This window comes from Balaenoptera acutorostrata, chromosome 11, assembly GCF_949987535.1.
Source record: "Balaenoptera acutorostrata chromosome 11, mBalAcu1.1, whole genome shotgun sequence".
NCBI lineage: Eukaryota > Metazoa > Chordata > Mammalia > Artiodactyla > Balaenopteridae > Balaenoptera > Balaenoptera acutorostrata.
The window spans coordinates 47,042,149-47,068,563 of record NC_080074.1 but is presented as its reverse complement, the minus strand read 5'-3'; the positions used below and the strand labels follow the sequence as shown (position 1 = coordinate 47,068,563).

At 33.8% G+C, this 26,415-nt stretch overlaps 1 protein-coding gene across 2 annotated transcripts in view; it reads right to left on the bottom strand.

Annotated features, from left to right (window-relative positions):
- Positions 1-26,415, bottom strand: part of ZFC3H1 (zinc finger C3H1-type containing) — a 47,867-nt gene continuing 21,452 nt past the window's right edge. For both annotated transcript variants that reach the window (XM_007195011.3, XM_007195012.3), the window contains exons 10-35: positions 25,492-25,629; positions 24,749-24,870; positions 24,188-24,337; positions 22,251-22,425; positions 21,878-22,009; positions 20,959-21,501; positions 20,764-20,873; positions 19,772-19,903; positions 19,544-19,665; positions 18,476-18,577; positions 18,152-18,271; positions 17,065-17,248; positions 15,429-15,615; positions 13,882-14,070; positions 12,998-13,235; positions 10,582-10,687; positions 10,301-10,499; positions 9,620-9,714; positions 6,271-6,381; positions 5,895-5,999; positions 5,598-5,763; positions 4,351-4,451; positions 2,065-2,166; positions 1,388-1,427; positions 1,060-1,122; positions 1-930 (exon numbers count right to left, since the gene is read on the bottom strand). In XM_007195011.3, the coding sequence (XP_007195073.2) occupies positions 793-930; positions 1,060-1,122; positions 1,388-1,427; positions 2,065-2,166; positions 4,351-4,451; positions 5,598-5,763; positions 5,895-5,999; positions 6,271-6,381; positions 9,620-9,714; positions 10,301-10,499; positions 10,582-10,687; positions 12,998-13,235; positions 13,882-14,070; positions 15,429-15,615; positions 17,065-17,248; positions 18,152-18,271; positions 18,476-18,577; positions 19,544-19,665; positions 19,772-19,903; positions 20,764-20,873; positions 20,959-21,501; positions 21,878-22,009; positions 22,251-22,425; positions 24,188-24,337; positions 24,749-24,870; positions 25,492-25,629 (3,870 nt within the window). In that variant the 3' untranslated portion in view covers positions 1-792. The remainder of the gene's footprint in view (positions 931-1,059; positions 1,123-1,387; positions 1,428-2,064; positions 2,167-4,350; positions 4,452-5,597; positions 5,764-5,894; positions 6,000-6,270; positions 6,382-9,619; positions 9,715-10,300; positions 10,500-10,581; positions 10,688-12,997; positions 13,236-13,881; positions 14,071-15,428; positions 15,616-17,064; positions 17,249-18,151; positions 18,272-18,475; positions 18,578-19,543; positions 19,666-19,771; positions 19,904-20,763; positions 20,874-20,958; positions 21,502-21,877; positions 22,010-22,250; positions 22,426-24,187; positions 24,338-24,748; positions 24,871-25,491; positions 25,630-26,415) is intronic.

Here is a 26,415-nt window from a genome sequence, read left to right as displayed (position 1 = left end):
TTAATACTACAAAGTAGTATTGCAATACAAAGCAGTTCAAATATTAACTGTTCTTTAAACTGTTAAACTTTATTATAAATTAAAATTTCTTTACAAAAAAAATTGCACATAATATTTGACCACTCTTAGGTTCTGATGCACTGGCATTTGCAATAGTTTCTTTAATCTTCAAGTTAAACAGTCTCGGCAAGGAGTCCAGAACGTAGAAAGGGCAATAAACAACCCTGTTAGAGCATTCAAGTGCAACTAGCAGACTTGTGGCCATGGCAGTTACACTTTCCTTAAGATGGACTGCTTAAGTTTTAAATCCTGAAATGAAGAATCTCAAAAGGTTTAAAGAGGAAAAACTAAAAGGGACTGCCGGCTTTTTACTGTAAACACAGCCCTGGAAATTAAATCCCAAACAAGAATCTCTCAGGCATCAGAGAGTGTCAAGTGAATCAGGAATAGCACAACATAAAGGAAGGGGGAAAAGTAAAAAATAAAAACAAAAACAAAGCAAAATGAAAATAAATGTCAGTCACTTTGAGGAACTATACTTACGTACATGATGTTATGAGAATCTGGCAGGGCCTAGAAGCAGGCCAAACAGGAAGTTCATTTATCCAAGCGAAGAGGGTCATGTTCATTGCTTCCGGTTTTGAGGATAGGATATTGTAGGGGACTTGATATGATCAGTAATGCTTGTCTGCCTTACACAGACCTTAGCCAGGGATCAACCTAATCTTGAAGGATCATTCAAATAATATTTGGCAATTATTATAAGGACTTAGAACTGACTGCACCCAGTGTTCAGTGATTCTTGCTTTCTGTTTTGTAACTGTTTAAATTTAAGAGCTCATTTAGGCTGACTCCAATCTCTTGGCACTTGGAAACTAGTTTTCTCAGGTTATCAGTTTTACCTCCTTCTGATGCTTCAAACAAGAGTTGCTGTAAAAGACAGGGAAGCACAGAAGTAAGACTTAGCTAGATTTTGAGCATTACCACATCAATGGATATGGCACATGCAGAAAATTTATAGGAAAACTTCAAGATGAAATAAAAGATAAAAAGCATTACATCTTTCCACAGTGATGCACAAAGAGGTAACTTCTGTAAGGCTCTCTGATATAAACGGTGGACCTATAAGATAGATATATATACAATTCCATCAGGAAATGTGGTGGAAAACACCTTCATAATCCTAACTATTTGAATGGTACTGCATAATATAATAACATTCAAGACAACATGGTTATGCTGGATTTTGGAGTTTCCAAACATTTAGAGTTCTTAGGATGTTAACTTCTATGCTTTAATCCTTTTAAATTGAGAAGTCAACAAAAAGGGCAGAATAGCTATTAAAAAAAAAAAAAAGCAACCCATCTGATAGTCAATCATGGCTTACCTCTCTTTGTCCCTTTAGAACAATCTCAGCAGCAATGGCTCTAAGAAAAAAAAAAGGAATATAGAAAAGGGAAAAGAAAAATTTATATATCTTTGAACAAAATGAGATACTACCACTGGCAGAATACTGACTGTGGGAATCTGAGTACAAAACTTCCTGAAAGTAACAGGCTAAATTTCCAAGGAGGGTAACCTATAGTGAAAAGAAAAATTCAACAATTTTTATCAACTTTACAATAATAAAGCAGACCAATGTTTTGAACATAAATAACGTTCATGAAAAATACTCATAATTACTAGTAAAAAAAAAATACTTGGCACTAACACCTTTAAAAGAAAGAAGACATCAGATTATAATAGGGGGAAAACCCCGCATTTCAAAAGAGATAGTCTTAATATGTGTATAGCAGATCTGTTTGTTTGATAACAGTATTGTTATCTATATGTTCTCCTTCAAGGAAAATTAAAACTATCCATTTTGCTTTTAGAGGAAATTGTTAATGAGCACTCCTTCACTCTTGGTATAAAACCTCAGCAAGTGCCAAAAACAAATCTAAATTAGAAGAGAGATCTCTCCGGGGGGAAAAAAATAGATGTCATTTCAGATTTACCTGTCTGGAGCAAACCTTATAAATAAAAGCAATAGCTATAAAAACATGTACATGATTGTTGCATTACATTTTCCAGGTGGCCAGGCATGTTGGGATATTATATGTAAACATCTTGGCTTGAAGTTTCAGAATCTGAACATTGCTTTCTTCCCATTCATGTTGAAGTAGCCTGTAAAGTACATTCAGGAAAATGAACAAAAGCATTGCAAGTATAGGGAACTCCAAATGAGCTCTATGAGCAGAATGTTTGATGAAGCATAATTTTTGGTCAGTTAAATTCTATCAAGGCTATTCAGCAAGTATTTGTAGAATGCCTCTTACAAAAATTACCCTGGGAAAGAAACATGCAAACTAGCAAAAGGTCCAGTCAAGACCCATACCATCTTCAACAAACTAAAATAAGGCTGATGTATTCCTATAGGATACTAAAGCATTCTCTCCAAATTACACTCCACATTCTCCCTCCCTGTAAATTTTCTAAAATAATGAATTGATATATTAGTGCAATTTCTTGGTATTTTTCTTTCTTTATTAAACACAGTATACTTAATTGTGAATGTTTCTTGAGCTAAAATGTAATAAGTATGGTGACTAATTATTAAATTCTCTATTCTGAAAAAAAACGGACAAGGATGACCTTAAGGAAATAAGAAGTATCAAAAGTGGAACTTTACCAACAAAACCAACAATTAAACTACCTATATTCCAAAATGCCTATCATTATAGAAACTACTCAAAACATCAGCACATTTTCTATTTCACATGTTTTATCAAAGGTGATGTTTTATAATACAAATTTCTATAATTAACTTTGGCAGATTAGCATGCTTACTAAGAATTTTTATTATAAAACACTATGGCGGGCTTCCCTAGTGGCGCAGTGGTTGAGACTCTGCCTGCCAATGCAGGGGACACGGGTTCGAGCCCTGGTCTGGGAAGATCCCACATGCCGCGGAGCAACTAGGCCCGTGAGCCACAATTACTGAGTCTGCGCGTCTGGAGCCTGTGCTCCGCAACAAGAGAGGCCGCGACAGTGAGAGGCCCGCGCACCGCGATGAAGAGTGGCCCCCACTTGCCGCAACTAGAGAAAGCCCTCGCACAGAAACAAAGACCCAACACAGCCAAGAAAAATAAAATAAATAAAAAAATTTAAAAAAAAAAACCCACTATGGCGTATTTTGTTACTCTTATCACAGTCTTAGGCCTTTGTTTTTCAATCTCTTATATCATTTTCCTACAGACATGCTAAGTGGAATGTAAATGCTCTAGAACACAAAGGAATATTTGATAACTATTTTAGGTACCTTATAATCCATAAAACAAGCTTAGAAACATGAGACACAACTGATGCAGTGGAAATGACAGCACAAGTAGAAGCCAAAGCTTTAGTATGCAGTGTACCTTTTTGAATCAAAAAGCACAATTCCTGAGGCTTGAAATGGGTTTTACTCTATCAGAGCAGAAAAACTACAAAGAAATGCTCTAAAAAAATCTTCTAATTGAATGTATGAAATCCCTGGATAAGTGTTTCTCAAATGTGGTTTGAGGGCTCTAGCTCAGGAATCTGCATTTTAAATAACCATCCCATAAGATTCTGATGCATGCTAATATTTGAGAATGACTAAGAAGTCATAGTAGGACTTCCCTGGTGGCACCTGCCAATGCAGGGGAAACGGGTTCGAGCCCTGGTCCGGGAAGATCCCACATGCCGTGGAGCAACTAAGCCCATGCACCACAGCTACTGAGCCTGCACTCTAGAGTCTGCGAGGCACAACTACTGAGCCCGCGTGCCACAACTACTGAAGCCCGCGCACCTAGAGCCCATGCTCTGCAACAAGAGAAGCCACCGCAATGAGAAGCCCGCACACCGCAAGGAAGAGTAGCCCCCGATCGCCGCAGCTAGAGAAACCCCACGCACAGCAATGACGACCCAATGCAGCCAAGAATAAATAAAAAATAAAATAAGTTAATTAAAAAAAAAGTCATAGTAACCAAAATATACATGGGTGGCTGCTTATCTCTTTAACACTTAAAAAAAACCTCTTAAGTAATACTCCTTTGCTGCATAAAACATGCTTTGTGCTTATAATGCATGTACTACGGACAGATGGTATGTGCTTAGGGGACACAGGTGAACTTTACTTGAATTATATGCCTCCTTATAATCTGCAGTTTTCTGAAGTGACCAGATCTCCACACTGACTTTTACATGAATAGTTACATATTGCTTAACAACTCTGAAATTAAAGTGGAAATGAGGCAATAGCCAAAGAGCAGACTATTAGCAAGTTTTCAAGAATAATTTTATATGAAGAGCCTATACAATTGAGCTGAGAATTTTATTTTTTCTTACCTCAGTGCAAGTCCAGAATTAGACGGCATAATTGAGCAAAACCGTTCCAAGGTTTTGGAATGCTGGATCTTTGGAATACAGCTCAAATAAAAGAAAATAACCTGTGAAGGTTGGGGAGGTGGGGAAAGGAATACAACAAAATGTGAAATCCAGTTACCTAAGTGTTTTAATGAGAAAACCAAAATGGTCTTTAAGACATGAATGTATAAATTATAACAATGTATGATGCTGTGAGTTACAGTTCCTACCATTAATTATATTAGTGACTTTCCAAATATGAATTAGGAAATATGGTCTAGTGATGACAGCCATGGACTGAGAACACTGACAAGAAGCCAGGAGTCCGGGTTTTCATTCCTGAGTCTACCTTTACTTGCTGTATAGCTGGGCAAGTCATAGGGCTAATAATACCTGCCACATCTTGCTCATGGAATGCCCGTGTGTAAATGACTTAATGTCCATAAAGTGGTTTGAGATCCTGGGATAAAGAATGGCATAGAAGTACAAAGCATAATAATTGGTTATCCCGGTAACAACAAAACCACCCCACCAAAAAAATAAATAAATAAAACACAGAGATGTTTTAGTCTATACTGAGTTTTAGTAGGAGCTTTTTTTTTTTTTTAGTAGGAGCTTTTAGCTTACACACACTGAATAAAAGGGGTCTCTGAAAATAAACCAATTTTTTAAAAACCCTTTGCTTCACTGCCTATAAGAAGATGACCTTATAAATATATCAATATCCAGACTCCACTCTTAAAATTCCAAACAGCATCTGATTTCAGCTTTCTTATGTCCTATGTATAGCTATATCTGCTTGACAAAATACTGATAAAAAGAGCAGCTACAACATGTAAGCACATTCTTACTTATTTTGAAGTTATAGAATTTTTCATTCAGTAAAATTTCCAATTACTCAAGCAAAACATTACTGACATTATTACAATTACTTCTTTTGATCTCTCTTCTTTAATACGTATTAAACCTTAACATCTCTTCACTTTTGCTTCAATGTTAAATTTTCTTAAATAGAAGATAATCAATATGCACATTTTATCTTAACTGAACTTTAAAGGGCTCTGTGCCTAGATTTTGAAGAGATAAATAGAAAACATGGTCAAGAACAACAGTAAATGCTAGTAAAGTGGTCCTAGGAAAATCTCTCGACATTAAACAGGAGTTTTGCTATCATTTAAGTCCCCTACTTTTGTATAAATACCTAAAGAAAATAAGCTTTAAATTCTTACCCTATTATGAAATTCATAGTTGGACCAGTAATCAGCACTGCTAAAAGGAATGGGGTATCGGGCAGGGACTGTAACCAAACATCTATTCACTAAATCAGTAAAAAATCTGAATTCCTGGACTTTGTTTCTGGATCCAGCAGCTCTATTATTGGCAAAGACAAGATAACTGCCAAAAGAAAAACATCATAATTTAGAATAATTAAGCCAGTAATTCTCTAACAAGAAAGCTCATCACCCCTTCCCCAACCATACCCCCTTATTTCAAATCCCATTCTTACTAAGAGGAATTAAACTTACTCCATCCAAATCTTCTGCACTATATCAGACTTCATGGCCACCCCTAACGCTGCCTCATATGCCTCCACTGTCTCTTTAATACTTGATTGAAGAGGATGACAAAGGCTGTTTAAAAAAAATGAAGGAAAACATTGTATGTCTACAGCTCAATTCAATCAGGTAAAGGAATGACAAAGTATAAACATTACAGATATTACTACAATAGAATCCTTCTTTTGATCTTTCTTTTTTTAATAACGTATAAACCTTAGCATCCCTTAAATTTTGCTTCAATGACTTTAGCAACAGGTTAATTTTAACACAGTGTAATTCAGTAATAAATAACAAATGCAAGCCTAGTATGCAACATTTCTCTCCACAGTAGATAATGTCTCACCAGTATATCAGCCACAAATAAGGAACTTGGTGGTTAAACATTTCATCATCAAAATTTCCTTTACATAAACGGGCTGGAATATCAAGTGGTCCTGGGATATTTAAGAGATGCCTGAGGAAAAAAATCATGTTTGAAATTATGCCTATGTACACATGGATTACTAATGCTTTTTTTACAAAAAATCCTGTTTCAACTAAAACTTCCTTGAAATATTTTTATACGGTAATGAGACTTTATTTTCATACCACTTTGGTCACATCTCCAGCATCATATATTTATTATCTTATACCTACTTGAATAACTCCTCTTCTAAAATGAATTTTTAAAATTTTATAGCCCAAATTAAACAAACCACCATAATCATCTAATGAAACCTAATTAAAAACAGAGAAGAACAAATGAGACTACCAAGTATCTAAAATTTTCCCACAAAATCTGTACTTTCTTGAAAAAAAAAAAATTCTGAGTTATAAAACTTGATATCTGAAAACAATTTCTCCCTCACATACACACATACATACAAATACCACTCTACATTTAATTTTAGACATGATATAAAAGCATATTCTATAACATATTGGCCCATAAGGCACTTGTCAAAAAGAGGTATATGATCAAGTAAGATTGAGAAATACCGCAAATTAAAGCCCCCTCTTAAAAAGCCACAACACATATTAGGATATTAAAGGCTCTAAGAAGGCAATCAGTAAAAAAATCTATTTTACTTTGGTAATTCAGGTTTCCCCCCAATATATTTGAATCTGTGTGTATAACATTACCAGCATCTTCAGGAACAATGTTTTTAAAGGAAATACATTGATTTCGACAATGACAACCTAGTATAACTGTTCACAGTGAATTTAGCAATTATTTCAAGGAACTAAGTTTTAATGGATTAGAGAGGCTGTATGGCGGCTGGGGTGGGGGAGGTTGTGTGCTGGGGGCCGTAAGAAAGGGAAGAAATGGTACTTCTAGAAGTCAGATTATCATCCCGACTTGGCCGTAACTAGCTGTATTACCATGAGTTAATCACTTAACTTCCAAGAATATTGACTTTTCTCAACTGAAAACTGCAGTAAGTAAGAAGAGATAACTTTAAATCTAATCTATGTAAGACTATCCCTACGCCAACTTCAGTAAGGTGAATGAAATCCCCAAGTTAACTTTTATGGTTATCTACTAATCTTCAAATTGATTTGAAACACAGGAAAATTACCCCATCTAGATCTTTCTGTCTTTATACTAAATTTTACACATAAAATTTTCCAGTATAAAATTTATACTAAATGTTATATAGAAAGACAAATGACACTCTAATTCTAAATAAATATTACAGTTCTACATACTTTGTTTTACAATTTCTACTCATGAAATAAAAAAGTATTTTGAACTTATTAAGAGCACTGACTTCTCCTATTAATAAGCTTCGGCTCTTTTATAAATTTAAAAAATTTCTATCAATACCAAGTAAGTATGGCAATGCTGAAAACTCTCTCACTTACTGCCATTCTCTTAATATTTGACTCAAAAGATTTCCTAAGTTAATAGAAATGCACACTCTGTAAATAAGGACTTCAAACTGTCTAAATAAACTAAGCACAGGATACCTTTTCCTCATAATTCTCGGTGAATTATGAATTACAACTTTACACAAAAAAATTTATAAAGCAAGATGACTTAGCAAATAATCAGAAGATTATTCGGAGGTAGCCCACTTTCACATTTTTATTGCCACTTATTTATTCTGCTTCATTAAGCTGACATCAAGAAGATCTGAAGATCTTTGACCATGGCACAAACTGGCAGCATCTTCTTCAAAGCTAAAACAATTACCTCCATGCTGAAGGGAAGATCAGAACCAGCAAGTCTTTAAAAGTCTGGTTCAGCCTTGAATTTATCCTGTGCTTAAGTCTGAGATGTTAAAGCAATCTAATTTAAACAGGGAGAAAGTCAGCATGGGGAAGCTAAACAATCTCTAAATTTCTCACACAATAGTTAAATTTTTCTCTATTAATTTGTATTTCAAATTATTCTTTTGTAATTAATTATAAGATGTTAATCTATATGTAGCAAAGCAGAAAGACTTTCAGGAAGAGTACTAAAATCACTATGTCAATAAACTGGCTACCTTCCGTAAGAGGACAGATGTAAAGACTCAAGTCTGGTATAGAATGGTGACCCCAAATTTTTTGCCAAAACTCAAATAAAACTGCATGTTCACAAAATATTCTAGGGTGGATAGACCACTGACTTAACAAAATGTGGGTTATTTTTGAAAATATTTTTTTATATAACACTGCTATACTGTGGGTGGGTGCAGGGAGGGAGCACCTAAGCAAAGAAAAATATATGCAAGCATTAGACTTGCATATATAAATCCAAGACTCTATCTTCACTTAGTATTTTCCACAAGAATATTTTTTTAGGAGATATCCAGCTTAGACCTTTCTTCTCTCAGTTCTTCCTAACATACAATAAAAAAGTATGTCATGACAAATATTTTCCTTTTGATGCTGTTTTACTTAGGATCAGCAAACTACACCTATCTTCATAAATAAACTTTTATTGGAACACAGCCATGCCTATTCATTTATATATTGTCTATGGCTGCTTTCTTGCTACAAAAGCAAGGTTGACTAGTAGTGACAGGCCATATGGCTTGCAAGCCTAAAATATTTACTATCTGGCCCTTAAGGAAAAAAGTTCGCTGATCCCTACAGAGAGATGAGGAGGAAGAAGGAAAGAGAACTTTAAAAGCCTCCAAAAAAACCCCACTCTTTACGATCTTCTGTGTCCTCTTATTGTTGTTAGAACAAGAACTCACAGGGAAGCAAATAAAGGTAGTAAATACAGAACTCTATATACGCTACTGAGAAAGTGATGGTTGAGAAAAGAATTCTCCAAAGTTTCTTAACAACCTTTCAGAAGTTAAAGCGGTTCTCTTTAGAATTTTTTTTTTAAAAAGGCATATTATTTACATTCACTTTAAAATCACCAATCCAATAAATTAAAACTCATTTTTTTAAAAATCACTGATTGTCTCAGGATAATTTGTTGCTACAGTATTAATTGCTAAAATTAGCAATGACAGTAATTAAAAGCATGGATCACCATGGTGTTAACATAAATTTAGTGTTCTTAATCCAAAGAATGCAAAACATTTTACATCTTGTGTCCATTTTTATTAAATTCTACTGCCCTTATAACAGTTCTGTAAGAGGGTATTCCAGTGTCTTAAAAAAAAAAAAATCAGTCTAAAATATAATCAATCCACCAAGAAATTGGTAATCTTTCCACTGAGCTACACTATTTCTCATTCCTCTACAAATCAAGAGATCTACAAACTTACCGAAACAGATCCAAGTTACTATACTTCTCAAACCCAGGTTTAAAGAAGGATGCGATAAATTTCCGCAAAAATGGAAGAAGATTATCTCCTCGATTCTATTTTTAAAAGAGAGAGGAGGGATACACATTAGGCTTACAATGTTTAATTAAAATCTTTCAAGGGAGGAAAAGCCCCCCTGCCCCCCCAACCACTGGTTAGTTTAGGTTTTTTTGAGTAGGTGGAGGTAGAGATGACTTTTGTATTCTGATCTCCAAATTGAACTAAACATTAAACAGTTTAACACCCAATATACCACAAGCTCAAGTTTCACTCACCAATTTCACCAATTAGCCATTAAGCTCTATTTACATGTTTGGCACTGTGCTAGGTGTTGGGAGTAGGGGAGCTCTAAATCAGAATAAGACATAGTCCCTGCCCTCTAGGAGTTCTTAGAATAGTATATAAAGTAGCTGTAAGCAAAATTACAATGTAATGTAATTAAGTGCAACGGTAGAACTATGCATGAGGTATTATGGCAGAAAGAGAAGGAATACCTAACAGTATTGCAAAGGGCAAAAGGATCAGTAAAAGCATCCTGGAGAGGCTGATGCCTGAAACATCTTAAAGGATGAATAAACGTGAAACATAAAAATATCATATTTAAGAATTATGAAAAAAAAGAATTGAGTCTTTTTTTTTTACCTGCGAGATGAAGAATTTGCACGTATGATAAAAAACCTCTGCATTCTGAAGATTTTTTTCAAATGCAGTAAGCCACACTGCCCTAGCTTTGTCATGCTGATTTGTTTCCAAATATAAAGCAACGAGGGATTCCAACAACTGGCAGTTCATGGGACATGATTCCAATAAATATTTACAAAGCTTCACTGCAGCCTCATACCTTCACAAAAAAAACACACATTTAAACACATGAAAAAATCAATTTTTAACATGAGGTTAACTGCTTGTCAATTAAGTTTTACCTCCCAAGAAGCTGGTGCAGAACAATCATGTTTGTGTAAAGTGGAACACAAGCCTCTACTCTTTCCTCAACAGTAAGGCTCTCATCTGTGCAAGCTTTCACCGCATCTATCCAAAAACACCACAATAACATGAATCAAACATAAAATGAATTATGTGACTGTGTTATTTAAACTCTAAGGTAGCCTATTCTTTTGTTTGACTCTATCTTATTCACCTTTACTAAACTCCTGGTTTTCACCCAAAGGAGGTATTTCAGATATCTCCAAATTCCTAAAATTGAATCTTTCACCCTCACTTTCCTGTTAAGAATAAAACACCCAATATGAGCTCTTGCATCTTTGCATTTATACTAAATTCCTGAAAAATTATGTCAAAGAAATTAAAGAATGAATTATCTTTTCATCTTTCTCCGACCCACTTCAAGAGGCCTTGCTCTGCTGATCTACAGCCATTTAAACGTCTCCCCCTAAACTAGATCTTTTCCTTACTCCTTCAAAACACTTTTCCCTTTGTAAAGAGTCCTTTAATCGATCTTGCTACTTCTTAGAGAAAAGTCCTCCACTGTTTCACTTCGCACAACTGTCACCATTTCCTCCTTGCCCAAGGTGGTACGACTTCCCAGAACTGCTGAGTTTAAAAATGAATGCCATTCTGAAACAGCACTTTTGAAGTTCACTTATAAGGATCCTATCTAAACAAATCTACCTCTACATTCATTTTATCTGATTAGCAATTGATAATGTTCTTCCTCTTCTTTTTAATTTCTTCTTGCCTCTGCTTCCAAGAGATTGTTTATATTTTCCCTTGGTCTCATTCACTGACTCAATTCTCCCTTTTACCCCTTACTGCTATACTTTAAAATCTCCATTTCCTCAAAGAAAGTATCTCATAGCTTCAGCTGGTGAATAACTTACTGGGAGTGCACATTAAAAACTGTAAAGCACTATATAATACAATAATTTCTATGTTGATAACTTTCAAATCCATTTCTCTATCCATAATTGTCCATTTAAGGTGCACTTCCTTATTTCCTTCTGCCAACAAGCATTTCCACTTGGGTGACCAATTATCATTCACAAATACCACTCCTACTACCAAAATCAGTCTTCCCAATTCATCAGTTTTCTATTAGTACCCTTTCCTTTTCCTGGTCTCAAAACCCTGATATCACCTTTGACTACTTTTTCTCTTCTTCCCTGACATTTAATCTGTCCCTAATCTCTATATGGTAACTTAAAATGTCTCCAATAAATACTCTTTCCCAGGTTACTTTTTTTAATGCCTCACTTATGGCTGTCAGCTTCTGGTTGGTTTTCCTACCTTTGGTATCATTTCTCTCCAGCATATTCTTTCTTTCTTAAAGAATCTCTATTGCCATCAAGCCTACCAGACTTAAAAGTTCTTGAAAAATCTGGTATCATTTCCACTTATCAAGCTGAATTCCTACTGTTCTCCAGCACAAAAAGTCTCACTTTGATAAGGAGTCTCCCTTCTTCTAATTTCCCTTTAACTCCATTGCACCAATTCCTATCTACTTGTTGCTTTTTGTTTACTTAGCTCCTCTAATAGGAATGTCCTTTTACTTCCTTTCTTCCCTAGTTTATTCAATGAACATTTACTAAGCACTCAGTACACTGCCAGACATTATAGGCCCTTGAGAAATATAAAAATAAGACAAGAGTCCCATCTTTGAGGAGGAGGCCCACCATGTCAGTCACATTATAGGCAAGCTTCAAAGTCCAGCTCCAAGTCCTAATTCATCTATGAAGGCATACTTGATCATGCCAACCTGCAATAATCTCTTCCCTTCAGGTTTATGGCCTGTACCATGAAATTCTCTAAATCACAGATCCCAGTCTCTTCTCTAAGCACAGAATTTAGACTATATACTAATAGACAGTTATGCGGCCTCATATGTTCATTAATTATGTCAGATGTATAGATTTTATCTTCTGACTAGGCTATATACTTCTTATTAGAAGGGAACAGGCTTTATATCTTATATATGTTCCAAAGCAGATACCTTGGTTAGTACATAGAGGAATCAAATTCACTGATTGATGGAGAAAATATTAATTACTTGAAAAAATAAGATATTATCTTTTAACTTTCACCTTGATAGATTGCTTTACAAAAATATACCTGGTTCTATGATTCAATCAACTCATTAAACCTATGTAAATATGCTACATTATGTACATATTTAGCTGATATCCTTTGCCATAATCAGAAAAACGTGGCTTTCATAGATGCCAATGCCCATCTTATCTGATTCAATCCTTAATTTTTTAAGCATTTACACAATAAAGTGTAAAACCACAACTTGCAATACATAAATTTGTTTCATTTAATTTCAAAGAATCATAATAAGCAATAAGTTGATGTTCTAAATAATTTATAAACATTTATACTTACCTTCAAATACTGCTAACAACATGTCAGGATTAGTCTTTATATCTTGAACTGCTTGCCACGGCATTACAAATGGTTCTATATTAACAATTCTTGAAGGATTGGCATTAGACGGATCATAAAATTTTGAAGGGAGAACATTGAATTCAATAAGATGTATGTAGGCCAGCCATGCCAAACATCGATCACTTGCTTTAAGGTATTCAGCTACTATTCCATCATTAGCCAATTTCAATGCATTCTAGGTAAAATGGAAAAATAATCTGAAGGTGTTTTTAAAAATATTCCTAGTAAGATTCAACTGTGAAGGCAAAGAAGATTAAAAGTGTTTTCTTTCTTTGGCATGGTTCTTAAATACCTAAGTCAAAATTCTGACACTCACCAATTTTTTTAATGGAAAAACTCTTTAGAGATATCAGTACCAGATTAACATAATTTTTACTATGCTAAGGTTTATGACATAATTAATGAAAAGGTTAAATTTATTTGTACATTTTAAGTATCTTGATATTCAAAATCTAGTAAGATAAAGAGAAAAGAGTAAAATAAACAAAAAACCTCACCACCCCCATATAGAAGATTTTCACTACGGACTAATTTTTTCCCCTTTTGGTCTGAATATTGAAGTTTATTCTGGTGGGTACTCAGCAAATATTATTTTCATTTAAACCTCATAAACACTCTAAATAAGATATTATCCCTACTAAATAAGCAAAGGAGGAAACAGCTGTAAACTTACCCAAATTCACACAACTTACCAATAAGTGGCAAACAAAGATTCAAATCTAAAGCCTGTGTCCTTATCTTTCAACAATGCTACCTGTACTGTTTTAAACCTTTAAAAAATTCTCTACAGAATGTCATTATATGCTATAATAAATGTTTACCTGTAAAACTGCAAGTGCACTTTGGCATCTTCCAGTAAATATGTGTAGCTGAACTCTAAACAAAAGAGCCTCTAAAAGCTGAAAGGACAGAATATCTGATGGTTCCCGCTTGGCTGCTCCCATCAGGAACTCCACCATTCTCTCACATACGTAATCCTTTTCTTCAAAGGTGCTTTCTAGGTGCAGAAACTGCCCAAAGGGATTTCATATGATTACTCCTGCTTCATAAGAATAATCTAAAACTACAGATTTTTCACATTTCATTAAGAAACTATCACATATTAAAAATTCAATTTCTATAAAAAGGATAATTACAAATATGTATAAACCCATCGTACAGTACTATAACCTAGATTTCCCCTTCTACCACAAGTTGGAAAGTGGAATCAGATGAAAACTAAAACAATACAGATATACTCTCAGAATTATCACTAAAGCAATTTCACATCTCCTTTCCTTGAATCAATAAATGGCAGCAAGACCATGAGGGATCTCCAAAAGCTCACATGTTTATGATCACATACAATCTGAATTGCTCAGGTGTGTGACTGTATAAAAATTTTGAGAATAGCATTCATATAAGAAATATGTGACAAAATAATTAAAAGATTTAATCCTTTAAAGAAATTAAGAGGTCCTTTAAAGAAAAAACAACTTAAGGAAAAACATTACACCCTATAATTTGTGGTGATCAATAGCATTAACTTTGGTACAAGGCTGCAGGTTAAAAGTTCAAGCATTTTTCGTTATCTAAATCTATTCAGTGAATTAGGAGAGTAAGAAAGTGGCAAGTTCATTCATTAAGAGATACCATGTTATCCAAATCTATCTGTTTTGAATTTCAGTTAGCAAGTAAATGACAGATCTGGTAGTAACAGTTTATATGAAAGTTTATCTGAATCTAATAATTCCTGAGTTCAGCTGGTAAAAGTTCACATATTAATGAATATTTATTTTATAAGTGAATTAATCATAATTTTAAGTTTAAGCCTGGGTAAGAAACACCCCATTTTCTCAGAGAATGAGGAAAAAACCCACTTTTTCACCAAATCTTTTAAACTTAGCAAGGTTTGATATTAGTATGATTTACAGATAACGTTTTTTCCGTAAGTAACGAGGGCATATAATAAAAAGACCAAATTATATCCTGGCTTTCATGAAAATGTTATATAAGCATAAAAAATTTTTTTAAAAATTATTTTCAGGTGCTTAGCAAAAAATTCATTTAACTTTGCCCAAACCAAAACTGCTTAAGAATAGGTTAGTGTAAAATGTTTTAAAATGTTTATGTTTCCTCACTACCAATAAAGTAAACAACAACAACAAAAATCACCTCTTCACTAAATACTGTCTTATTTAGTCTAAATTAATCCTGACCCAGAGAAGTGGTTTTGAGGTTACTGGACAGTGAAAGTAAGGTTATTATTATATCTGTATGCAGACAAAACATATGATCTATTAACCTACACATCAGTATTTAAGATGACCTAAAGAATTATTGATAACACACACATACACACACACACAACTTTATCTTTTCTACTCACAGTCCAAAAACTTTGATAATCAGGAGCATATTCAACAGCTGTTTCACACATTTCCTGCACCTCCTCCTTGGTTCCTCTTTTTGAGAACAATCTGAGGTAATGACACCAAATTTCTGGATTGTCTTTGTTGCTTTCCAAAGCTCGAGCCAGAACATTTAAAGCAGAATCCAAGGACTCAGAACATAGCCTACATGTTTGAAAGAAAAAGCAGGACCATTTTTTTTAACACTTGAAAATACTTTTTAAATCAGTCTAGTTCTAATAAGTCAACTTTTTAATTCCATTTTCTATTAGAACCTACCAAGAAGCTAGAATCACCAATGACAAAGGGAGGTAGATTAAGATTTTAAATCACATCCATCCAGAACAGGTCCCGATTTCCCACTGACCCAACAATTCCCTTTTAAGTGGATGTTCAATGCGCATTTACCAGATAAAAACACAGTGTTATAAAACCACTAGATTATCAACTTCAAGTGTGCTTTATGTCCATATTCAGCAATACCTTTTATGATTTACACTGGTCTGGGAATGGGAAAAGTTAAACAATTCTCCCTCAAGGCCAGCTACTACCAGCACAAAATAATCAAAGCTTTCAATATAATAGTTCTTTTCAACAGTCAAGGGCTTGCTATCTTTTGGAGAAGAAAACTGTCTCTCATGATCCTATTCATAAAATAATGTACAGTTTTTTGGCCTTCACTCAGTAAATGAGTCAGAAAAGAAAACACTGTAACTTATCCTATTAACATGAAAATGACACACAAGGCAAGTTAAATAAGCACCATATTCAGGTATGTGTGATGTATTAGCATTCTGCAGTGCTACCTTAAAAAAGTTTTTATACCAAGTTTTAAGACAGAGCAGCCTGTTTAAAAAAAAGAAAACCTTACTATTGTAATTCTAAAATTACAGTAATAAATATTACTCCTGGTAATACGAGATTATTCCTGGCAATCCTATCAACAAGTAGGAGTCAAAAAACACAATTATGTAATAGGAGCTGTCATTTTTGAGGTAAATCACTATCTTATTTGAATACACATAATATAACACCACACACAGAAAAAAGTCAATTCACCAGAATTTAGAGGTTCTTAGACAAGCTTTAAATCTCCAAATTAAAATTAACATAAAATTTAACCTATTCCACTGTGACTTTATCACTATTTTATCGAGACCATGACTACCTGACTTTTTAAAAAACCCAATGATTAATTGTTGGACGTTTGGTAGTGTATGTATGTCCATGCCACTCTCTCACTTTGTCACAGCTTACCCTTCCCCCTCCCCATATCCTCAAGTCCATGCTCTAGTAGGTCTGTGTCTTTATTCCCGTCTTACCCCTAGGTTCTTCGTGACCTTTTTTTTTTTTCTTCTTAGATTCCATATATATGTGTTAGCATACGGTATTTGTTTTTCTTTCTGACTGACTTCACTCTGTATGACAGACTCTAGGTCCATCCACCTCACTACTTCTAATAGCTTTTAAACAATTAAGTGCTTTTGGCTTTGTCAAAAAACAAAGACTCCATTGATAGTAGCAAGGAAACCTGATTACCAGAGATAATTTTTTTACTTCAAACATAAAAATATAAATGTGCAACAGTTTACACAAAGATAGAAGGGGACGTACCCCTCATTTTGATTCAAGTACTTGTATGCAAGCTTGAGCCAAAGTTGTACATGAGAAGGATTTTCAAGTACACTTGCTTCTAAATTAGCAATGTCATCAGTCTCATTTGTAAAGTATCTGACATCATCTGGAGTGACAACTGTATCCAAAGCTGGAACATTTATTCGGTTCTCTGGCTGGAAGGCTATAAGAAAAAGCACTATTAGCTTCACAATTTCTCTAAATCCACAAACCCAAGAAAAAATGATTGGCCTTATCTTTAAAATAATCTAAAAATCTAAAGCTCATAGCTTTAAGGTAGAGCAATCATATAGTTTATTGTCCAAACCAGGACACTTCTAAGAGTAAAAAGGGATGTTAATAAAAATTACACCAGGATGACAGGTATAAACTAGGACTCTGCTGGGCAAACCAGAAGTATGACCTCTCTACTCTAAGGGTAAACGACATCAACTGATAATTAACATTCATTAAGTTTTAAGAGAAAGTTATAATAATTTATGAAGATGACTTATTCCATATTCCACTACATCTAAATTAGAGAAAAAGTGTTAATGTAAACAAGTACAGGAGAGCATATTTGCTAATCCACAAAGAGTAGGCAATTAAATTATGCAAACTTGAGAATATAATGTAAGATGTACTCGACAATAAGGCACTCATTTATACATTACTTTGTTCACTCATTTAATTCATTCATTCTGTGCGCCTACTGCATGTCAGAAAACACAGACTCAAAGATGCAACAAAATAGAACTCCTGCTCTCAAGAAGGACACGGGCCAGGCAGTTCTCAAATGGGAGCAGCACTGCTCCCCTCTCCCCACTCAAGTAATATTTAAAGCTGTCACATTTACTAAAGGGTGATCCATGCATTTACTGGGCAGGGGTCATGAAAACAAAACATCCTGCAATATAAGGCACAGTCTTGCCCAAGGAAGAACTAATTGCCTTAAATGCCAAGCAGCATCACTTTTTTAAAAACAGAAACTTTTAAAAGGCTAGCAGATTATACCAAAAGATTAGCAAAGTGTTAGCAAAGTGTAACACCACAATTTAATGATTCTGGATCTTAAATTACTTCTTACCATACTTAATAGGTCCTGTAGACTGTTCCTCATCACTACTGAAATTATTCTCTGAAATAGGTTTTCTCCAAAACTTTGGCTTCCACTTTCTTTTATCTTTGTAGGTTGTAAATGGAGGAGCTAAAGTAGACAGGAGAAGACTGCTGGTTAACAGAACTAGTCTTTTATAGTTTTGAAGGATACCCAAATAGTACTCAAAAAGAGCTAAATTTATTCTATCATGTTACTCAGACATGATATATATATATTTTTACATAATGCCAAAAAATTTGTTCTCATAAACTCTAAGGTCCTTTTGTGTGAGAGAAAGATACATATACTCACTATGGCCTTTACTTTCATTGATATTGCTCACAAGGAGAACAGCCATCTGGTCCATTGACATTCGATCTTTGTTTACTCCAAAAAGTTTCTCAACATATTTTTCTGAAATTAGAGCAATGATATCTTCATAAGAAGTATAAAAAACATGGATTACAGAGATGAGGCTAATTAAAGAGTATGAAGTAAAGAATAGTTTAAAAATTAAAGGTACTAGTCAAAAACACCTATGGCCTTCTAAAGGGCAGGGTCTACATGATCTTAACTACTACAGCAAATCCTACCATATCATGCACCCCAATTTGGACTGAAAAAAAGTATTTCCTAAAACAACCTAAGCAAGTGAAAATTAAAGTCCCTAATTAGGAATGACTAAATAGATTCAGTGATGTTACAATCACTCTGAGTTGTGATAATACTGAATTTAACAAACACTAATTCCCCTACTTCGAAAAGACTTGTAGTTTAAGGTTTAGTATTTGGCACTAAATCTGGGGAAAAGCTTAACAACATTTATTCACAATGTCTGGCAGTAATCTATGCTTTCTACAGTGTCAAAGTGTATAAAGTCCTTTTTTATTTCATTGTAGAATCTGAAACTATAGTCACCTCAACTTCTAATTCCCCTCTATTTTTGAAAATAGTAAATAAAAATAGGGTCTATTTTTAAATCATTGGTAATATTTCTATACTATGTTAACATATTCTTCTAAATAAAGTGAAATATTTAGATGAGCTCCGTCAAAAGAACTGTCTGCAATAATGGAAATGTCTTACATCTGCACTGTCTTTACCGGTAAGCACTTACCAATACTGAGCTCAATAGTGCCTACTGAGCACCTGAAATGTGGCTAGTGTGACTGAGGAAGCAAATTTTTATTTTAATTAACTTAGATTTAAATAGCAACACATGGCTAGTGACTACTGTACTGGACAGAGCAGATCTAGATAAAGTGTCATAGATGAATGTATTGAATTATTATGGCTATTTAAAGATGTCAACAACTGAATATAAAACTTTTAAATTGCCTAAATTCAATTTTCACTTGCGAAACAAGAGGTCTTTAAAACCTGCTGCAGCAGCAATTTCTTCATCAGTGCTTGTCTCTGAACAACCAATCAAAGACAGATTATATGACAGAATGTCCTGGAATAGCTGTTTTCGGCTAAGCGTATAGTCTTGTGTATGCTGCCTAAAATAAAATAACAACACAGAAAAGATAATCATGTATATATCAAAGCTACATAACCAAGACTGCCTTTTAAATTATAAAATGTTAACAGATAAAAACTACTCACCATTGACAATCATCATCATTACATGTTCCTGTTAAATCAAAACGGCAGAAACACTGATCTGGTTCGATCATATTACTATACGATACTGAGCTTAGGGGAAGTTTTTCCTTGGTTCGATAGTATGGACTGAATCTAAGAAGAGAGGTAGAGAGGCACATTACGATGCTCCATAAACATTCCTCAGAAATTTTTAAATTTTTTCATTTTTTCTTTCTCAATTAAAGTTTCTATACTTTGAGCTTACTATTTATCTAATTACTTAATACCAAAATTAACTCTAGAAAACAACCAGAATATCAAGTCATAGGGACAAACTACTTTTACACCCAGACATAAAATATCTGAAATAGAAAACAAAGAACAAAAATATCCTGTATTCTAAACGTAGTGTTTTCCTACCACATAATAAAATGCTGTATAACGCTGGTATTTCTTCCACACATCACCAGCCAACCAAAAAACTAGAGAAAAAGTCTATACTACCTGGTAGGTGTTTTACGATTTTATGATTAAATCATACCAATTTAATAGTCTCACAGCTTCTAAAGAGTCTTTAAAAAAAAAAGAGACAACCTCCCAAAGTTAATCATCTGAAAATGTCAAATCAATTTTATGAAAGCTAGCCAATGCATTCCTTAGAGTAACAGTAAAATTAAAAAGCAAAAATTTTAAATTCTCATAAGACTCCAGTTATTTTTCCTAAAATTCTTAACAGATATAGTAATTCAGAATTCTCCACAATTTCACCAGTAGCCAGAAATTAGGATTTGATAAGAATTAGTAAACCTAAGTGTGAGTTAAATCTTACTTCCTGTTTGGTTCAAGTATGACAACAAGGCACTTAAATTTTTATATTCCCTAAAAGGACAAGTTCATTTCTGAGCAGCCATGATTCAATTTTTTTTCATGGTCATCACACATTCAAGATTAAGATATCACTAAGAACGAGGAGCAATCCTGAACCTCAAGTTTACTGAATCTTTCTTCTATACCTGTAAGACTTAAAAACTAGAAGGGGACTATGGTAGGGTCTAAACGGACATGGCTTCACTTCTGTTGTTTTACTCTGTCCTGTCACGAAATCCACATCCACAGAAATCTCCTGCAAAAGAAAAGAGAAATTTCATAAGGTAATAAAGGCTAGGGTGAATTCTAGATTTTATAAAGAATATGAAATGTTCAGTTACCTGACCATGCAAAACCTTGTCTGTAATGCCTGTGGTAGTTTTTAAAATCAGTTGTTTTAAGCTATCAGCTTTTGAATATAATTTCTGCAATTCACCAATTTTTAACCCTAGAAAAAGTTCTGGTTTTTCTACTGTATTCTTAGTAGGTTTGTTTATACATTCTTTGTTAGGTGTATCAGTGTGCTTAAGGTTAGGTTTAGTAAAAGAATTGGATTCTAAGAAGGATCTTCTTCTTTCTCTGTTTGACCCAGACAAAATCTCATCATCAACATCATTCTCCTCAGTGTCCAGACTTAATTTATCTTGAGTCAGATCGTGAAGTGAGGGTTGAGGCAAAGAAAATTCAGGTTCCTCTTCCACAAGTGGACCAATATTTTGCTGTTCCTTTGCTTTAAGGGCCCTGGCTTCTTTTAGTTTCTGAATTTTCAGGGCATATTCATATTCTAGCTTTTGCAATCGTCTTTTTTCCATAGCAATTAGTTCTGCTGAATGCTTTCTTGGACTTGATATTGGAGAATTGTCCAGTCTCATCATTTTGTTAGGCTGGGGGGAAAAATGATATCAATATTTTATACTGCTATGACTTTATAAACAATTTTTGGTAAGATAATTGTGCTATCCCTACAATACAATGCCAACATTATAAAACTAAGTCAATAACGAGAATAAAACAGTTTTACAAAGGCCTCCAACAGATTTGCTAGTTAATCTATGAGGTACAAAAAACAAACAAAAAAAGTCAAAATAAATAAAAAAATGAGTTTCCAAATATGTGGGTGCCATTTAAAAACAAAACTTTAATCTTATTCTCTTTGAATCTGCAGGGAAAAGCTTGAACTTTTTATGCATCTCTTACCCTCAAAAGAATAATTAAAACCTTCTCCTTTTCAAACATTAAATATTTCTACAAACAACTTACTCCAAGGCGATCTTGTTCCAGTTTACGTTTTCCTATTTCTTTACTAGCCACTGCTTTTGCACGAGCAAGTTCTTCTCCATACTTCAGAGTCAAAGCTTTCTTAACTGTAACACGTTGTTGAACTTTGTGAATCTGAAATATAGGGTAATTCTGAAAATGTAAATCTTAGGAGAGGAAATACCTTCTTAAACATAATTTCTTTAGGGTATTCAACTGAAAATTTAAAATATGCTAATATTACATCTCAATGGAGAACAATGTATAGGTTACACATTTTGATGGCTTTGGTTTATGGTTTTATTAAAAATTTGGCCCATAAAAATGTGTAGTAAACATGGGACTACAATATTTGAATTTAAGAAAAGAACATTACTTGTTCCTGAAGCTTCTTCAAAAACATTCTGTTGACACTGAGAATTTTCTCTGTTGCCTGAAGCTGCTCTGTAAGTTTTGTAATTTTTGTTTCAGCATTTCGAACAGATTCTTTCTTCTTAGCTTCTTGCTGTACTAGATTCTTTAAAACAGATTCATCTTTCATCAAGAGAATCCTAATTGGGAAATAACAAAAGTCTTATGAACATTTTTCTAAACTAGCGGACTGACACCATCAGAATAAAAAACTTACAAAGTAATAGCTCATTTTAAAAAATATGTTTATGCTACACAGAGGTGAATATTTAGAAGAATAAAATAAGTATTCAGATAGACACTGATAAATTTTATGAAAGCAAATATGGGTTGGTCGTTTTTTTTTTGGCGGCACCATGCAGCTTGTGGGATCTTAGTTCCCCAACCAGATACTGAACCCAGGCCCTCAGCAATGAAAGCGCAGAGTCCTAACGACTGGACCACCAGAGAATTCCCTGGGCCTGATCTTTAAAAAAAAAAAAACAAAAAACATGCGTCTGAGTAATGTGAATTACAGTTGAAAAGCTATTAATAGTAAACTTCAATGTAGCCCTAAATAACTCCTGAAAAATGAGGACTTAAGAGGGCTTCCCAGGTGGCACAGTAGTTAAGAATCCACCTGCCAATGCAGGGGTCACAGGTTCAAGCTCTGGTCCGGGAAGATCCCAAAGGCCATGGAGCAACCAAGCCCGTGCACCACAACTACTGAGCCTGCACTCTAGAGCCCACGAGCCACAACTACTGAAGCCCGTGCGCCACAACTACTGAAGCCCACATGCCACAATGAAGAGTAGCCCCGCTCACCACAACTAAAGAAAGCCCACGTGCAGCAACGAAGACCCAACACCCAAAAAAAAAAAAATTAAAAACATAAAAAATAAAAAAAACCCTCAAATAAAAAAAGAAAAATGAGGACTTAAGACAGAAAATCGCTATGTTTAGTTTCATTTATAATGCTCCTAATAAACACACAAATAAACATCTAATAAACATAATCAAGCACATTTAATTAATTTACAAACCTCTAACTCATTTTATCTAAAGCAAAAGCAAAGGAGAGAAAAAGAAGTCTAATTTTTAAACAATAGACAGATGTAAAGTCTGGAACTGAGAAGTAAAAATCAGGACAAAAAGACAAATTTACAGATACAGATTTTCATCTTTTCAACTACTGAATATTATGATTAAAAAAAAAATGAAGCATCTTTCCCAGAAAGATACCATATTTCAAAGTCACAACACATGACATCTAGAATGAATCATAAAAACAGAGAACATGTGATAAAGAGAATGGGGAATATAAAGACAAAGAATTTTTAAAAATCTTTTCATTTGTTATAAAAGTTATTAAAGAAATGGAATCTATATGAATTTATTTTACTTTCTTTTAAAACATACACAGTACCATTTCTCGTTGATAATTTTGGAGATTTATGGTCACCACAATATTTCATCTATGAGTAACATTTTTCAGATTTCTAATATCAGGGTACATCTTAATGTTACTGCATATCATAGTTTTTGTAATAACAATATTTGACCATGTGTCTTACTGAACAGACTAGGTAATGACTATTTCCAACAATCAACTCTACCAATTTTAACAATAAAATATGCTTCCAATAAAGGTCTTTAAAAAACATGCCAGAGGTTTTAAGCAGTACATAAATCTGAAGGGGAAAACTTTCTTTTGAAGTCTTGATATTTTTATTTAAACATTAATACTATTACTTCACGTAGATGTACAATTCAACAAAATGATAGCCTTCTCTAGGCTTATCAAGTATGAAAGAATTAGTAATCACACAGTATACTTATTATTGACATACACCACAAAAATACATCCCTCTAATATAGGAACACTTAGATACATGCAGTATTTAATCAGATAATGAGACTCACCTATGCTTTTTAAGTTTTGCTTCTGCATCTGTAACCTGCTTAGTAACCACTGCTATCCTGCCAATCCCATCAATTTCTACATCAGAGTTTGCTGGGGATGATGAACTTGTCTTCAGCTGATCTGATTTAATCAAACGCTGTTTCTCACGACTAAAATAATCAATAAAGATTAATAAATTACACCAAAAAGTAAACTGAAATTAGTTTTTAAAGATGTATTCTATTTCATAAAATACAAATATTAACTAAGTGACTAACATATTGACTAATAACAATGATGAGCAACATGCATGACCCAAGTTGGCATTCAAAGCTGATAGTGTAGTTCTCCTTTGTAACAGCTTTTATCTTTTTCTAAGCTGTTTATACCTCGGTGCATCACTGCCTTCAAGTTTCTAGATGATCATCTGGCTCCCCCTCCTGTGCAAGTTCTAAAAACATTAACTCTTCATCTTGGATAAAAATCAACATCTTCATTTCCCAATGCCAATAAACTGTATACAGATTAAGCACCGAAAACAGCACACACCTTTAAAGCTAATTACATAAAATGCCACTTACTTGGCAATCTCTTCCTTTAACAATCTATATTCAATCTTCTTTTCTTCAGGCAAAGCTTCAGGTGTTCGCATGGGATCATTTTCTTTTTCAGATTTTGGAGGTACTTTCGGTTTTGAAGCTTGCTAGAAAACATTTGAAGTCAACCAGATCAAAAGCTTTTATAATCCCACACTAAGATCTGTATTTTACATTATCCAGTGCACATTTATATATTTAGAAATAAATAAATATCTTCATCATTATTTTCTATTCCACTTAAAAAAACACAATGCTGGTCGTTAACCACCAAATTAATTGTACAATCCCAGTAAGCAGTCAAGACTTATGGTTTGAAAATAATTGAACTATTTCATATCTAAGCAACTGTTGCAATTAGGAATAGGGATAAAAGTTGTATTTAGGTGATACACTTTAATAAAAAAAACTATTTTCTGGTAATATAACAAAATTCCAAAACAATAAATTTCCTTAGTACAGAGGACAATTACCCACACAATTTTACTATTTTGAAAAAAGGGACAGTCAACTGGAAACAAAAATAAAAGGGTTTTTTTTAATAGTTAAATCTATCTAAATTTATACACGCTTCATTATATAAACTCCTAATAATACAAATACTTAAAATATTTCTGTAATTCGATATATTAAAAATCTAAACCTCTAAGGTCTAATTTCCAGGAAAAACAAACACACTTTCATGACTGTCAATAAGTCTTCTTTTCATCTTTCATTACTGTACTTACCTCGGCAGTTCGCCTTGCTTCTTTAATCATGGACTCCAATCCCCCGAAAACACCGCCGGCGGACTTGGATGCCTCTCCGTCAGAGTCACTGTCATCGGAATCATTTAGGGTCACAACCACTGATTTATGCTTTGGAAGCTGCAAAGACAATGCATCTGTTATTCCTGATAACAAAAGCATCTCTATCCCTTTCTTGGCTCTACCACAATTAGCTTCATGACCTTGAACAAGTCACTTTATCTGTATGAATTTAAATTCATAAAAATAATGGGTTTCAAGCAGACAGTCTATGGTTCCTCCTGTTTATACTGTATTAACTGACTTACTTTGTCCCACTCCACAGATACTGGTTATATCCAAAAACATAAAAATATTCTATTGATTATATTCTCAGTCTCTCTAGATACTACTATCATCATTTTCTTCATTAAGTCTTATTTTCTCCAACTTTCTATAAAGAACCATAATGCAGTCTAAATTAACCTTTTAAAGCCAAAGAAAAAATTAATAATTCTACATTATTATTAACAAAACTTTTTGGCTTTTGTGCTTATATATGGAGGATAAGTTTACCGAACAGAGGCAAGATTTCAACTTGGCTTTGCTCCTTTTATTTTACTTTAAAGCCATTAGAAAACAAGGTAGAAATAAATTGTCATTTCAATCTCCTTAATAAACATTGAAAAACATCATAAGTTCTTCCATTATAGTATAGTCATTAATTGAAAAATTATGAGCAAAGATGGGAGAAATAAAAAATATATATAATGTGCTAAAACTGACTAGACAGAAAATCTAAATGGACCAACTTATATGGAACAAAAACTGAGGAAATGGCAAAAAATACCACTCTGAGGAAAATAATGCTTCCCCAAAAATATTATCATGAACTCTACCAGTTTTCAAGTGAAGCAGCTGCTCCCA